The sequence below is a fragment of the Chiloscyllium punctatum genome, chromosome 7 (assembly GCF_047496795.1).
Source record: "Chiloscyllium punctatum isolate Juve2018m chromosome 7, sChiPun1.3, whole genome shotgun sequence".
Lineage (NCBI taxonomy): Eukaryota > Metazoa > Chordata > Chondrichthyes > Orectolobiformes > Hemiscylliidae > Chiloscyllium > Chiloscyllium punctatum.
In genome coordinates this window covers 104,200,211-104,217,702 of record NC_092745.1, presented here as the reverse complement: position 1 = coordinate 104,217,702, position 17,492 = coordinate 104,200,211, and the positions used below count along the sequence as shown (strand labels likewise).

At 38.6% G+C, this 17,492-nt stretch overlaps 1 protein-coding gene across 4 annotated transcripts in view; it reads left to right on the top strand.

Annotated features, from left to right (window-relative positions):
* The window catches only part of LOC140480006 (MOB kinase activator 3B-like), a 59,826-nt gene extending 46,390 nt beyond the window's left edge, over positions 1-13,436 (top strand). For 3 of the 4 annotated variants that reach the window (XM_072574490.1, XM_072574491.1, XM_072574492.1), the window contains one exon: positions 8,173-13,436. In XM_072574490.1, the coding sequence (XP_072430591.1) occupies positions 8,173-8,202 (30 nt within the window). In that variant the 3' untranslated portion in view covers positions 8,203-13,436. The remainder of the gene's footprint in view (positions 1-8,172) is intronic. The other variant, XR_011961170.1, reaches the window with a different exon arrangement.
* Positions 13,437-17,492: the final 4,056 nt, after the last annotated feature.

Genomic DNA, 17,492 nt, shown 5'->3' with positions numbered 1-17,492 from the left:
AATGGGCCGGGTGCTGGGAGGTGGGACTAGATTGGGTTGGGATATCTGGACGAGTTGGACCAAAGGGTCTGTTTCCGTGCTGTACATCTCTATGACTTCTTAATTTACAGTTGCATTTACACTGCAGGTAACCTGTTTGTTCCAGTCTATGTGCAGAATGTTTTTTGTATCCTCTGCAATGAAGACAATGCAAAATATTTGTTCTGCCTTTTATTACTTACTATTAACTCCCCATTCCTACTCACTAGAAGTCCAACTTTCTCTTTTCCTTTTGAATACCTATAGAACTCTTGCCATCCATTCTTACATTTGTAGCTAGCTTTCTCTCATATATTGTTTTTATTAGCCTGATTTAACCTCTACCATTCTTTATATTCTGATCAATTATCTGACCTGCAATTACCTTTTCTGCAATTGCATGTTATTTCCCTAACTTTAGTTAATCATGGGTCCTCCTATGAAACCTTCCTTTAAAGTAGGTACATATTTATTTAGAGGATTCTGAATGCCTGCCATTGCATCTTTGTTGATCTATCCCTTAGTCGGGTATGCTAGTTCATATTTTGGTTTTCACGCCCACATAGTCACCCTTGCTTTAGTTTAAAACACTCTTCAAAGACACAATCATCTCCCTTTCGGACTAGATATAAAATTCAATCAAATTATGGTCACTGCTACTGAGGGGTATCTTTACTGTGAGGTCTTGAATTAGTCCTGTCACAGTACACAATGCAGTACCACGTCCAATATAACATGGTCTCTGGTTGGTTCAAGAATGTGCCACTTGAAGAAATTATCTTGAAGCCATTCTATAAATTCATCATAGCTACTGCAGCCAACCTGTTTGTTCCAGTCTATGTGCAGATTATTACCATTTCTTTATCATATCCGTTCTGTATTTCTTCTTGTATTCTTTGTCATAAACTATCTGTTACTGTTAGGAGGCTAATAGATCACTCCCAGTAATGACTTCTTTCCCCTATACTTCATCTCCTCTCAAACTGTTTGTACATCCTGATCTTCTGAACCAAGGTCATCTCTAATTATTACACCAATGCCATCCTTCATGAGAAGTGCTACCCCATTCACCTATTCTTGTTGAATGTTCCGTACTCCTCACTATTGTGGACCCATTTTTGTTATCCTGCAACTACATTGCTGTAATAGTAATATATTTACATTTTCAGCCTCAAGTGGGAACTCCTACCTTCCAGAAAATCCTGTGTTGTGTGTTTGCACAAAACTAATAAAGGTTTAGTTGTGGGGCTGCCCAGTCAGAGCTGCTATGTAAATTAATTAGCAGCACTTTATCCAATTATATGGTTATATCATGTCACAGTATAAAGTGTGTTCTAACAAAGCACCACAAGAATTCCAATGCTTCACTGTCTTGCTGGGATAAATTGTCAACCCATTCCCTGGTGTACAATTTTAATACAATTGTTAACCTCTTTAAAACAAATTGATTTAATGCCACAAACACAACACAAGATGATCCTACATGAATTATTATGCAGTGCATTGTCAAAGGATGTTAATCCCATACCACTACTGCATTGGCTGCTGTCCATTCTGCATATTTACTATCATCAAGTGACTTCTGGAATAGTGCACGACAGTGGAATATCTTTAACAGCAGTAAAGATCAGGAAGGATGATTTCATCTGATCCAAATAACAGCCGATTTGTTTTGCCTTATATTATCTAATGTTCCAACAATCATAGGATCAATCTGGAATGCAGGACAACACCTTACTTCTTTTCTCAACTGCAAACCACCTGAACCAACTGGTAGGTCATCCTGTTTCAGGTTGGGACTTTGATGTCAGGGTTGTCTGCGGTTTCCAGACAGATGGCCTGTTCACAAGTCGCCTGAAAAATATCAGTTGGTCTCCAGTGCTTGGCTTTTAAGTTGTTCTGACAAGCTCACCGTCAATTCTGCCCATTGAACCAGCGGCAGAAACATGACTCCGAGATAAGGCACTGCGAGCAGGTGAGCCAACTGGGAAAAATTACATGCCAACCTTTTTTAATTCTCATCCCCCCCCCCCCCCCCCCCCCCCATAACTAATCTCTCTGCAAAGTCCTGTCCTCCTCTTGCTGTCTCTTCCACCCTTGCCTCTAAGATGTGGAAGGAGTAAATAGATTGCTGTTTCACTGAGATTAAAATTACCCACTTGGTAGTTTTTCCTGATATGTTTTTTCTCCAGCTAGACATCTCCACCTGGTGCAACAAACCTCATGTTATCTCCTGAAACATTCTAAATGTGGGTATGTGGTACTGGTGCATCCAACAGATGTTTTATTTCAGCCGATTAATATATACAAATGATACTTCACAAGCTATACGGTTACAAAGAGTAACATTCTTCTATTCATGTGTCATGTGGTCCATGTTAGGATGGAGTCTGAAAACTTTACACTCTCAGGTCACGTGCTGTAAAACAGTGATGGTATCATGAGTATGTCTCTGAAATGTTGACATATTAGATGAGAGACATAACACAACATGTATTACACCCTTTCCTTTCTCTAACTCAGTGAAACCTCCTCAAAGATTTTTTTCATTCCCTAAACCTATTTACAACTTTCTGTAGCTTCTCTCTTGCCTGCTGCCTTGTCCTATCTTAGTCCCATCATACTCTCCTTCTATCCTTTCGACCCTACTCCTACCAAACAGCCAAAAATCCAACTTCTCTTTCTGATACTGTAAACAAAAAATGCTGGAAATGATAGTGGATCAGACAGTGTCCATGGAGAGCGAGCAAGTTAACATTTTGACTCAAGTTGACTGTGAGGAAGAGTCATCTAGACTCAATATTAGCTTGCTCTCTCTCCGTGGATGCTGCCTGACCCGTTGTGTTTTCAGTACAGATTAGATTAGATTCCCTAAGGTATGGAAACAGGCCCTTTGGCCCAACAAGTCCACACTGACCCTCGAAGAGTAACCTACCCAGACCCATACCCTTATATTTATCCCTGACTTAATGCAGCTAACATTATGGGTAATTTAGCATGGCCAATTCACCTAACCTGCACCTCTTTGGACTGTGGGAGGAAACTGGAGCACCCGGAGGAAACCTATGCAGTCATGGGAAGAATGTGCAAACTCCAAATAGACAGTCTGCCAGAGGTGGGAATCAAACCCGGGTCCCTGGTGCTGTGACGCACCAGTGCTAACCACTGAGCCACCATGCTGCCCCAAATTCTCTACAGTACGGGAGGGAATACAGATTCCAGCATCTGCAGGAATTTGCTTCTTCCCTTTCTAATAACCTGTAACATAATATTGTTAATAGTTCCCTCAAATCCTGCATCTTTTCCTTCAAATCTACCAACGTTCTCCTCAAAGAACAATACTTGGTGACCTCCTACAGGTAGTTCATATGCTACCCATAACACTTCCTACCTGTATGATACGAACAACACAATCTGGTGCACGTTGGCCCATTTCTCCTGTGCACTAACCTGCCGTGGTCTCCATTTCTGTCTTAGGATTCTATCTTTCAGATAATAACCCTCATGAATATTCTCTGCCTCCTTTTCGGAGTGCACATCCACATATATATCGTTTATCATCTTGTCTTTCTTTTGCAAGTCTCTTAGCTTTTCAGGACTAAACTCTTCTGTCTGACCCTCTGCCTGTTCAGGTTTTTTCCTGCACCATTATGTCAAACTGGGTGTCTGCTAACTGAACCTCAACTCTTTCATCTTTCTCTTTAGTTTTTGCTTCGTGTGTGACTTATGATAGTGGGATCTTGTTACTACACAGTCTGGGAAAATACCAAGATATTTTTCTTTTAACTTCTCAGTTTCTTGGTCTTCCTTGGGCTTCTCCACAACAAGGGGTGTCACTCCCACCTTGGACCCTGTTAAATCATTCCCAAGAACAAACTGAATTCCTGGATCTGACACTCTGTCAATCACTCCCACTATAACTTCCCCAGTCTTGAGTTGGCACTCCAACCTGGTCTTATTTAGGGGAATGCAAAATTTCTGTCCATCTATCCTGCAAATTACCACACTCTCGGGTAACAGATCAGAAAGAGTACACATTTGCTAATCTCTTACTATTAGAGACTGGTTAGACCTTGTATCTCTCAAAATTATAACTTCTTTCCCTTCTCTCCCTGTTCTTTCTGAGTAAACTTTACCCACAGAAGTGAAGTCTTTATAGAGATCAGGCACTAACTTCATACCCAGCCCTTGTCTAGGCCGTTCACTCTCCTGCAGCTCCTCTGCTCTTCTTGGGGTTTCCTTTACTACATTCACTAATGCCACTGCCTTAGCTTCTTTTACCGCATATTTTCCCACAGTGCCTTTCTTTAACAACCAGCACAGTGACTTTGTGTGTCCCACTTTACCACAGTGGAAACACCTGAGGCTTTTTACCTCCTTCTCACCCTCTTGGGCTTCTTTTTTATCCTGTGGTAAACACCAGTGCTCTTTAGTCTTTTTTTTTGTTTTGTAGTGTAGCATCTCCCCTCCTCCCAACTTCTATCCCTCACGGGATGATGCTTCTCTTATGCATCAACATGTATTCATCTGCTAACTCTGTTGCCCTTTTCACTTCCTGAATTTTCTGTTCATCCATGTGAATTCTTACCATTTCTGGAAGTGAGTTTTTGAACTCTTCCAGCAGAATTATCTCTGTTAGAACCTCCTGGGTCTTATCTATCTTTAAGACCTGCACCCATCAATCAAAATGACTGTGTTTAATTCTTTTGAACACAACGTAAGTCTGACCTGGTTCCTCCTTGTGTTTCTGAACCGCTGTCTATACGCTTCTGGTACCAATTCATAAGCTCTTAAAATAGTCTGTTTGACCTCTTCATAATCTCTTGACTCCTCATCTGACAGCGCGGTAAATACCTCACCATCTCTGCCTACCAGTTTAGTCTGAACTAGCATTACTCATAAATCCTCAGACCACCCCAATTGCCTAGCCAATTTTTCAAATGAAATAAAGAAGGCTTTGACATCTTTCTCCTCAAATGTGGCAGAGTTTTGACACATTTGTATATATTACTGCTTTCTCTTTTAATCTTCATCATGTTGACTTTGCTGACTAAGTCACAACTTCTCAAGTTCAAATTCTCTCTTTTTGCTCAGCAAAGAACGTCCCCCTCTCTCTTTTTCCTCTCTCTCTCTTTGTTTATCTTCTATTTCCTCAATTGTAATTTAGGTTTTTCTAATTCTACTGCACTTGTCTGTTTCTCTGACATCTCTAAGTGTTTGAGTAATTCCTGTACAATTTCAGCTTTACTTTTGCCCTTGGTTAATCCCAATTGTAACCTTTTTGCTAATTCTAAGAGTATGGTAATTTCTTTTCCTTCTAAACTTTCTTGGAAAATTTGGGAATCATCTTCAAACCCCAGAACATCTTTAACAATTTTAAGAGCCATTTCTCTTACTTTTTTAATTTATCCAATCACAAATAACTGAAATTAAACTAATTGTCTCACCTATGTTTTATTTAAAGATCTAGGATACTAACCAGTAAGTGTATAATACTTTTTGCTTTTTTTCCTACCTCAAATCTATTCATATTTGTCCAATCTCAGGCTGGATCTGTCTAAACCTGCTCAAATCACGAATCCGAGACCCAAACTGTTCAAATCCTGGCAACGAGCCCCCAAACTGTAACAACACTGGGTAAACCCCTCTACTAGTTTAAACCTGACACAAAGAAGCTATAATCTATTAACTTTCGAGAGGCAAAGAATCATCCCAGAGGTCACTATTTAAAGTAAAAATTAACAATTTTATTCTTTAATTCCAACAGAGAATATTAAACAATAGCTTTTTACAACTCCTTTCTCTTGAACCTATCTTTTACCTCACACTGTACAATACCGGTCTGATAAATTCCCTCTTAAATTTACAGCAAATCAGTTTCAAACCCAGTTGTCAACTTTGGATGTTGAACTTTATCTGTAGATTTTTCTAAGTTGGCTTCAGTCTTCTGCTGCACAAATTTCTTACGGACAGGTACCTTTCAGAGAGCTATTTTGCTGGCAGTTGTTGGTGCTTGGCAGCTTTTTGCTTCTCCCTAACTGTTCAAAACGTCTGGTTTTATACCCCAAAACATCAGATCATTCCATTGGTTTGATGTCATCAAAACATTAAATTCAAATTCGTTTGGAGTTTGGTATCTGAGGCATATTTAAAATGGCTGAATTTGAATTTGTTTTTGTACCAAGGCAACACATCACCAGCTATTTGTGTCATCAAATGTTACATTTTTAAATTGTTCAGCCCACTCTGTGCTTTCAGTCCTTGCCAGTTTCCTCTCTCTCTTAAAGTTATAGTATTCCTACACTTATATAACAATATAATTTTAGACATGCCAAGAAATGTGATTTGGTTTAAATAAGAAAAATAATTAAAGGCTGACTTCGAAGTTGTTATTCAATCTACCAGTGCCCTTAAACTAGGTGATATTAAAAAAAGTTGACATAGAGAAAGGCCAGTGGAAGAGTTCCAGGAAAAACTTTGTAGGTATGAAAATATTGTGGTGCAACAATAGTTCTGATTGGAAAAGCTGTAATTTATTACCAGTAAATTGAACTGGAACATGGGAGGGTGGTATTGACATGATTATGAATGAATATATAGTAGTACTTCAGGTGTTGGCCTTCTTTCTGAATTCTGAGTCCATGTTTTGTTATGTATTCTATTTATAATGTGTAGCATAAATACTGCAATACTATCTATGTTTAGACACTCAAAGTTTATTACTGAATGTGGCTCTCCTATTACCACTGAATTATGCCATTCTTGGGTCTTCTTCAGGTTTGTCTTCACTTATTGTAAGTCCCTTCAGTAGTAATAGTATTATTAAATTTGCTTTGCTGGGGCCAATGGAAAAGTTTGATTTTGAGTCAATGACTATGGCCCAGACATATGGCTCAATGGTGCAAGTTGAACCATCTAGTAATTAGTAATAAAATCTATTGCCATCATTTAACAGTAGCTTGTTTTGAACTCAAAAATGTATGTTGTTAGATTTTCTTTAACTGGTAATGAAAGGGAAGAGCTGCACAGTTTAAGTGCTATCAAGTAGGATAAAAAGTAGAATGCAAAATCCCGATTGAGGTCATTAATGTGTGCAAGGTTTTATTGATTATTGATAATGAAAAGTAAGTGGCAAAGGGACTCGATCAATGAATCCCTTGTAAATAAAACAATAAAGACAGTCATTAAAAAGTGGTGGACAAAGTTGCACAACTAATTGAAAACAATATCATAAAGAAGAAACTTTGTAAATTAAAGAATAAATTTATTGTCCATGTTGACTATGCTGTCTGGTTTCTGTGATGTCTGCTAGTTGTAGAAGGTCTCGAGTACCAGTGGACAACAGACAAAAGCAAAAAGGGATTGCATTAACCATTCACAATCACAGGATGTGCCAGTGCATTTCATAGTTAATTAAGCATTTAGAGGATCGTTTGATAACTTCATAACAAAAGAAGCTAAACAATTAATCGCAAATGTAATTGAAACAACTATTTTATGCAACTTAATGGAAGAGTCCTGTCTAGTTTGGGTGTAAGTTATCATTTATATAATAATTATACTTAATACTTTTGAAATTATTTTCACTTTTAATTTGAGCCTTTTAAACTGAAAATATTTTGCAAAAGCTAGTATAGTATAAATGTATTGGAATGCCAAAATACAACCAGCATACACACATTGGGAAATGTTACTAGAAGTCTCTGGGGCAAAACTTATGTTCCAGAATGGGGCAAGTATGGAAGTGAACAGAGCACAAATTTGCTGCACAGACTGATCTTGTACTGTTGCTGGCAAACCAGTAGGTCAGGAACTCCATATGCGCCAATATTGTGGTTCTGACTCAAAATGGAGAACCGTGCCTTTATTTTTAATAGTTTGAGTTTTCAGGTACATCCTTTTAACCTTTTCAATCTAATTACCTAAAGCGGTAGCAGTGTAATAATATTGTTGTTGATTATGTTGAGTGCCTTGGGACACTGTAAAAGATGAAAGCTATTGTTGGTAGTGCTGCAACGTTCATTGTGTCTGATGCAGTGCAGAATTCCCCAATTGCCTGGCTGTTCCAGTAATTGAATGTACTCAAAAATGCCCCTGAACTGCAAAATCTCCTTTTTTAATAAGTTCTTTTTCTGTTCTTTTTCTCCCTGACAGAAAGTGATGACAGAGAAAATTTGCCATTGATTCCAGCTTGAGAGAGGCATCGCAGCAAGTCTCTCCAGTGACATAAAACCTAAAAATTGAGCCATTTACTGCCTTGAACAGAAGATTACCAGGAAGTCAAATGCTACAATCTGAATCCTTGTGAAGCTTTCCCATGGGAAATCATTAAAAGCATAAGTTAAGAATTCCTAAAAATACTTCATGGGAATAGATTGATGGTGATGGAATACATACTGCATTTAGATGGCTATCACTCACATCCTCCCTCTTTGTTCTCAAATCTGATGCAATCCAGTCAATTGAAAGCAGTTCAGCTCTCCATAAATGTATTTAGATTCCCAAACAAAGGTTTCCATGCTGTACATCTCTATGACTCTATGACCTGGTTGAACACTGACACAGGCCAACAGATTCTTGTCACTTCATCACGACTGTTTGTTCCTAAATTACTTGGTTTATAAAATGTTCTTGATTTAATTGAGGATTCCTATGACAATATATTTAAAAACTAAGTGGACGCCACCATCCACTCCTCATATTTCTGAAGTCACATTGGCAATGGATGTACATTTCATCAGAGTACCTCCTGGAGCACTTAGATACTACAGAGCAAAAATATACTGCTTTAGCATCAGCTGCCAGGAATCAGAAACTATATTGACTGCAAACCAAAAGTTTTCAGACATATGCAAGACTATTGAGGTTCAAGTGTATTCCATCCTGCCATGACACAAGGGAATTAAGGATATGCTATCAAGATCAACCAATACCATTCCAGCTCTGGATCATCCAGGATCTGATCTGTGTCCTGTGAGCACTGGGCATAAAATACCAGCGGCCCTACACCATCTGTGGTAAAAGGACAGATTAGTTTTTACTCAGTTAGTGTAATGATTCAAAATATCCTCATTTTTAGTTTATAAATTAATTCTTGTCTCCCATACAGTGAACAGTCTAATGCAGTAGAATTACTAGGAGTCCAAGGATGATTCTGCAGACTTTTAAATTTTTACCAAAACAGCAACATGGCAGAAACTCTGATACAGAAGTTGTACATTATTTTGTCAAGAAGAAAAATTATTCATCTGTGATACATCAAGAGCTTATATCCAAAACATTGATTCTTCTACGCCTCGGATGCTGCCTGACCTGCTGTGCTTTTCCAGCACCACACTTTCGACTCTGATCTCCAGCGTCTGCAGTCCTCACTTTCTCCCATGTCAAAAGCTGACTCTGAGAGTACAGAAATGAGATTTGACAGGAATAAAATGTTTGCTTTTATTGAATATTTAATGTTCTTTTACACAATTTAAAATTGAGGCAAGTTAGTCTCACACTGTCAGATCAGAGTAACATGCCAGCTTTTGCACTTTCAAAATCTGTCAAATAACTGCTTGAAGTCACCTCACATGAAACTTAGTCAAAATGTGTGGTGCTGGAAAAGCACAGCAGGTCAGACAGGAGAATTGGTGTTTTCCCGAAATGTCGATTCTCCTGCTCCTGGATGCTGTCTGACCCGCTGTGGTTTTCTAGCACCACACTTTTCGACTCTGATCTCCGGTATCTGCAGTCCTCATTTTCTCCTAGTATGAAATTTACCCAACTTTTGAATCGGATGCAAGTTACTTTTGAACCTTTGTTTTAAATGTACCACACTTATTGGGTTTTGTTTAAAATTCAAAATAGCTGTAGGCCCTTGTATACAAAAAATGGCAATGAATGTGTCACAGTCATGCCTTTAGATAAATGTCAACCAATAGATTCCAGTATTTTACAGAAAATAAATGCCAACTGCATTTTGTTTTAACCTTGGAATATTTTACTGTGACTTATACTAAACATCTGAAGAATGTCACTTCTTTGAGAATGACATTTAATCAAAATGATAAATCTGTTGGAGTTATTTTCTATACAGTCAGTTGAATGGGTAAGAATATAAAAAATGGTAGCAGAAGTCTCTATTGCCCCTTGAGCCGCCTCCATAATTCAGTTTGATCATGGCAGACCTTCTGCCTCAACTTCACTTTCCTGCTCACACATCACATCCTTTTTCCTGCTGGTACAAAAATCTATCACCTTAAACACACTCAACAATACATCCAAAATTCCAAATTTTCACAACTGTCTTGAGTACAGGAATATCTTTTAATCTCAGATTCTCCCCTCAACCTCTCAATGTTGACCCTTCAGAATTTTATATGATTTAATGAAATCACCTATTAATTTTTCTAAACTCAATTTACTCCAACTTTCATCTTAGGGACCAACCCAGTAACCACAGGCTAACTGCTGAATAAACGATGTTGTTTGTAATTAAGCTTTTACACAATCTATAACACACTGTCTGTTCGTTCAAAATGAATCCACACAAATTACTGAAAATACTGTTGTTTAGCCTGAAGAGAAATAAGTAATACAAATTTATCTACAGCACTGTGCTCCAACTGCTTGATGCTTTTATTATCCCTGAATTAAATGGTTTAGTTTGATTGGGAACAAATCCAGGAATATCTATCCTAATATTTTTTTGCTCAAATATTGAAAACTTTTTTTTTATAACTTAGATGTTATGTCACTTCTGTGACTTGAAGAAGACATAGTTTGTCAAAACAGTTTATCATTGCAAAGAATGAATCTTCACAACAAAACTGAAGATCAACTTTACTAGTCACTCCTCCCTTGTTGTTTTTGGTTGAGGAACAGACATTCCCCATGATAAGGGGAGAACCTCATTATATGTTTTCATATCATACAAGATAATCTTTCATGCCTGTTTGAACAACTGGATGGAGCCTTGGTTTGATGTCTCATTGCAGACACTGCACATTTATCAAGGAAACATTCCTTCAGTTCTTTCATTAGAGTAATATAACTGAGCCATGCTAACAGAACATTTATACAGCCTCCTCTTCAGAATTACTGATGAGACCAGATTTGGCAATGTGGAGATAGGGCTTCTCATTTCTCGAGTGTGCCAAGCTTCACTGTCTTCTGTGGATCCTTTTGTGACTGAAGATTGATGCGGTATTGGCAAGGATATTCACAATAATAACAATGTAAGATTTTGTATAGGAAGTAGATAGCTGTGACTATCTTAGGATATCCATCAAAACAGCTTTATGGGAATAACGTCACAATAATGAAATATTTTCATTTTGAAAAGCAACTGGGAATAATTTTCAACATGTATCAATCACATTCCAATAAACATTGTGGAGTACTTCACTGAAGTACAGTTTAGATTGCCAGTCAATAAGATTTTATAGTTTTGAGTTTGATTCGAGAGCCATGAACCATACATCAGCTGCAGGTGTACATCATCGGAGGAAGACTCCACTTTGTTATATTGTCTTATTCATTGTGTGTCACAGCTGATGACTAAGATGAAATTCGTCCTAAAGTAAATCCGTTTACCTAAGGACTTGATGGGAACTCAGAAAAATTGTATTCTGAAAAGTGTATACATTATTTCTTATTCATTGTTTTATAGATGTATATGAATGAATGCTTTGTAATTTTTTTAACTGTGGTAATTGGATGATTTAAATTCTTGCTTAAAGTTCAATGCTGTTAAGATGGACTTACTGTGTCAAAGTTTGTACTGTTTACAGTTACTTTCAATCACTAGTTTTGCCTTTACCCTAGTTTTCCATTTCTTTGAAGAATTACCATTGCAACTAATAGTTCAGTCAATTTGTAAATGCAAGCCTCAATACTGAGTGCAAATAGGTTTCTCAGGAATGGCAGATTTCATGTCCAAGCCTGATATTTTCCTTATATACATGCACACTTCCATCAGAGGTAGTTGGATTTCAATCAAGAGCACAAAATATGGTTAGTTTTGCTTTTCCAAATACGGGGTTAGGGTAAGGCTGATTGTGTCCTAAGAACAAAAGAAATAGGAGCAAGAGTAGGCCATCCGACCCTTGGTGCCTACTCTGCCATTCAATACGATCATGGTTGATCTTTTCGTGGACTCTGCTCCACTTACCTGCCTGCTCACCATAACCCTTAATTACTTTACTGTTCAAAACTCCATCCCTCTTTGCATTAAAAACATACAACAAGGTAGCCTCAACTGCTTCACTGGGCAGGGAATTCCACAGATTCACAATCATTTAGGTGAACACATTGCTCCTCAACTCTGTTCTAAATCTGTTCCCCCTTATTTTGAGGATATGCCCCCAGTTCTAGTTTCACCCGCAAGTGGAAACAACCTCCCTGCTTCTATCTTATCTATTCCCTTCATAATTGTATGCTTCTTTAAGATCACCCCATTCTTCGAAATTCCAATGTTTATGGTCCCAGTTTACTCCATCTTTCCTTAAAAGCCAACCCTTTCAACTCCAGAATCAACCTTGTGAATCACCTCTGCATCCTCTCCAATGCCAGTACGTCCTTTCTCAAATAAGGAGACCGAAGCCAACTAACTCAGCTCAGATTTGGTAAGTCATAGTGATTTAAGGTGCTGACATTTGCTACATGAAATTGCTCAGGCATTATGGACGTTCCAGTACTTAAGTAAAAGCAAAATTAATGTAGATACTGGAAAGCTAAAATAAAAACCAAATGCTGGTGAAACTCAGCAGAACTGTCAGTATCTGTGGAGAGAGAAACAGTATTAACATTTCAAGTCCAATATGACTTCTTCAGAACAAGGTTTTAAGAATCATATTTGGCTTTTTCTCTCTCCACAGATGTTGCCAGACCTGCTGAGTCCCTCTAGCATTTTCTGTTTTTAATCCCATCAATTTACTTTCAAACATTACTTTCAAACTAAATGTTTAAAAGTTCATTTATTTAAGTAGATTTTTTGTTTCATTTAAAGAACTGACATGATCCATTTTAAAATCAGATGTGTTCAATGCATGCCTTATAAAACATCCCTTTCTCCATTAAATTCCTGAACATTAAAATATAATTCATGATGAAGCCTCATCAGTTTAATGTTATTTTGTACAGAATATTATTTCATATAGGCTTTTTGATAGAAGTTTGAGTTTATTTTCTTTTATATAAACAAGATGACATTTGAGATTTTTCTAGAAGTGTTGCTTTTGATATCAATGATGCTGAAATAAGGAAATTTGAAACTACAAGGGTCATCTTCTGAAAATGAATGATCTGGAGTGATTCTGAATTATTTTTCTATAAGAACATATGCTAGATTGAAGATGAATAGAATTTGTAATACATTGTAAGGAACTTAGTTTTCGAAATGGACTAAATAAAAAATCAACTGGTTGTAACAGTAATTTAAGATATTGCAGACATTCCAATTGTGTGTCTCCAACTTGTGCATTCTACTTTTAGTAGTTTTTGTTTTTGGGCTTTATTGTTCTATTTGTTTTAAAATAGAGCTGTTCGTAATTTTAATTTATAGATTATTGGTTTTCTACAAATTTGAACAGAATTGCTTAAAACTATGGGCTGAAGTTTTTTTTTGATAGTGCTTTTTTGAGCAAGATTCGTGGCGCATGTCTATCATGAACCATACTGATTTTTCTCATGCAATCTTCTGCTCTTAATGAAATATGCAACTGGATTCTTTGGGCCCCGTCTCATGAAATCACATGGCAGGAGAGGCCAAGTGCTTGTCACTGCAGGGACTTTGCTGTGTTCTTGCTGCTAGTGGCCATGGCACACTGGCTATGCTCATCCATGTAGGGGGGCATCCAATATGTACAAGCTCCTAAGAATACCAGCAGTGTATTTGCACCCCACTTACAGAATGCTTGTGCAATTCAATAATGCACCTTGAGCTGCAGCAATAGTAAAGGTCCAGTGAGGACACTTTGCACTTAGGAATACACATCAAGCTCATAGACTGGACCTGGCTGCATCTCCAGGTTCTTTGCATGCTGTTGTACTGCTCCCTCACTCACAGCCTACCTGGATGCACACAATATCCCTGCCTTTCAATGCTTTGCCTTTTTGAGCTTTTCCCCTCAGTCAGACATACCAGGCTCATATCACTTCTGTCTTGCCTTTATGTTTTGACCAGACAGAAAGCCAGGAAGTTTGTTGTGGTTGTCAGCAGTCCTCACTCAAGCAGAGGCAGGTAGCCTGTGGTCAAAGGATACTACACAATAGATCAGATGCTCAAGGTGATCAGAGTAAGGATCCTCTTCACATAAAGGCAAACCACCACCCAACTTACATCTTTCTGCCCTACTATGCACTGGTTTCCTCCTGGAAGGAGAAAGAGGCGAGTATTACAGGAGAGGAAAGTGGGTGGCATAATTGATGCAGATGGGAGGTGTCTTGGGTGAGTGAGTAGGCAGGTTGAGTGGTGTTGATTCTGGATTAGTGGTGCTGGAAGAGCACAGCAGTTCAGGCAGCATCCAAGGAGCAGCAAAATCGACGTTTTGGGCAAAAGCCCTTCATCAGGAAAGCTGAGTGAGCATGAGTCAGGGAGATGTTGCAATAGCGAGAGTGGTAGAATGTGGGCCTTTCTGGGACATGGGTACAACAGCAGGGTGAGCGTGAGGAATCACAATGATGGAAGCACATACACTGGTGGAGTGGAGAAGGTCACTGACTTTCTTCCCTCACTGTTGGATATTCCTCCAGATGGTTGAAACTCCAATAACCTGGGTGGCAACCTTGAATCGGGCGAGTGGGAACTGATGTTGTGGCCCCCAGTGCTGGTCCTGGGCGAAAGGCAGTGCAGACAGGGAATGGCCCTATCCAGCAACATCTCCCAGTTCCTAACTGCAAAGGGGGATGCCAATTTCCTTATCTGGCAAGTATGGGGAAAAAGTCAGGAACATGAATGGCAGCTGCAAACTTGTCCAGGTGCAAAGCAGGCTTTTAAAGATGATGCGGGTGCAAGAGTGCCAGTGCTATGAAGGGCATCTATCGAGTGGTGAGTTCTGGTAAGATGTGGATAGAATTGAACAAAAGGAGTGCAGTAGGGTGAGGTATTAGGTAGTTAATGAGGCGAGTTGTGAAAAATACATAGACCTCTGGCGAGGATCCCTCCAATAACCTTGACACAGTTCACACTTAGCCAAAAAACACCTATAAAATTCAGCTTGTAATTTTTTTTATTCATTCACAGGATAAGAGTGTCACTGGCTAGGCCAACATGTTTTTTCCCCAATCCCCAATTGCCCAGAAGTGTCAACCACATTGTTGTGGGGCTGGAGTCAATTTATACCAGACCGTACTAGGTAAGGATGACAGTTTCCTTCCTTAAAGGGCATAAGTGAACCAGATGGGTTTTTCGACAATCAGCAATGGATTCCTGATCATTAGACTCTTACTTCCGATTTTTATTGAATTCAAATTCCACTAATGTGCCATGATGGGATTTGAACCTAAGTCCCGAGAACATTAACTGGGTCTCTAGATTAACAGTCCAGGGATAATAACCACTAAATCCTCAACTCCCCCTAATCTCTAGCAAATGATTAAATAAAGTCAGAGTCATATAGCACATCCTCTGGCAGCTCATTTCATTCAAGCCTCTGCCTGATAAAGTTGTCTCTTAGGTTCCCTTTAAATCTTTCTCCTCTCACTTTAAACCCAATACACTCTAGTTTTGGGACTCCCCCACCCTGGGGAAAAGACCTTGGCTATTCACCCCATACACACCTCTCATGATGTGATAAACCTCAGTAAGGTGACTCCTCAGCCTCTGACACTCCAAGGAAAATAGCCCCAGTCTAATCAGTATCCCTATAGCTCAAACCCTCCAATCCTTGTACATTTTTTCTCAACTCTTTCAAGTTTCACAATATCTTTCCTTTTGCAGGGAGACCAAAACTGAATACAGTATTCCTTAAGTGGCCTAACCAATGTCCTGTACAGCTGAAGCATAACCTCCCAACTCCTATACTCAATGCACTGATCAATAAAGGCAAGCGTATCAAATCCCTCCTTCACTACTCTTGTCGACCTGCAACTCCACTTTCAAGGAACAATGAACCTGCACTCCAAGGTCTCTTTTTTTTGGCAACACTCCCCAGGATTTTACCATTAAATGTATAAGTCCTGCCCTCATTTGCCTTACCAAAATGCAACGTCTCACATTTATCTAAATTAAACTCCCTTACAAATTTGTTTCTCAATTTCCTGCAGACTACTGGGGGGGGGGGTCTATAATACAATCCCAACAAGGTGATCATCCCTTTCTTATTTCTCAGTTCCACCCGAATAACGTCACTGGATGAACTCTTAGGAATATCCTCCTAAGTACAGCCATAAAGATAAACCAAAAGGCCACACTCCTTTCTATCCTTCCGAAGCATCTATACCCTGGACTATTAAGCTGCCAGTCCTGTCCTTCCCTGAGTTACGTCTGTAATAGTTATGACATCCCAGCCCCAACCGCACCCTGAGTTCATCTGCTTTACCTGTCAAGTCTCTTGCATTGAAATAGATGTAATTTATCAGTTTTAAACTTGTTCTCTGCCTTGCTCTTGCCTGCCTTGAATATTTGACTTGCTTCTCTTCTGAACTGGAGGAGCATCAGATTTGTTTCTTTTCTCACTATCTCTCTTGGATCTCCACACACACACACACACCAATACTTTACTAGTTTAAAGCTTTCTGAGTAGCACTAGCAAATCTCCTCGCCACGATATTGATATTTGTCCCCTTCCAATTCTGGTGCAGCCTGTCCTTATACAGTTCACTTCTACCCAAAAGAGATTCTAATGATGCAAAAAAAGTGATTCCCTGCCCCCTACACCAGCTCCTCAGTCACTCATTCATCTGCTCTGTCCTCCGATTCCTCACTAGCATGTGATACCAGGAGTAATCCAGATATCACTACCTTGCTACTTGACTGCATCTTCACCTTGATTATATTTACTCAGGTTAGATTATCTCATAATGTCTGACAACAGAAAATATTATTTCCTACACTTGACATTAAAACAAAACATATGGAACTCTTAAGGACCTATAACTGCATTTAAGTAATCAAAGGTTAAGACAGGAATTGGAGATCCAGTACATCCATTTCCAAATATTACTTTTTAAACACTTTTTCATCTGAGATTGTTGAGGAACATAATCTTTTTACCTAATATTGAATGTTCTATATCACTGTTGACAGTAGCAAAATAAATCATGATCAAGGATGAGCAGTAATTTTGTCAGTACAACAGATTTAATCTTGTCAGTACAACAGATTATTTTCTGACAAATTCATTATGCAGCTTACTGTTTTAAATGTTGAGTGGCACAACACAGGTTGACTTACAAAGTCTAGATCATTAGCACTCAAATTTGCTGAAAACAATATTTTGGATTATAGTCATGACTTTTTTTTCTCTTCTTAGATGTATCAAACCTGGTAT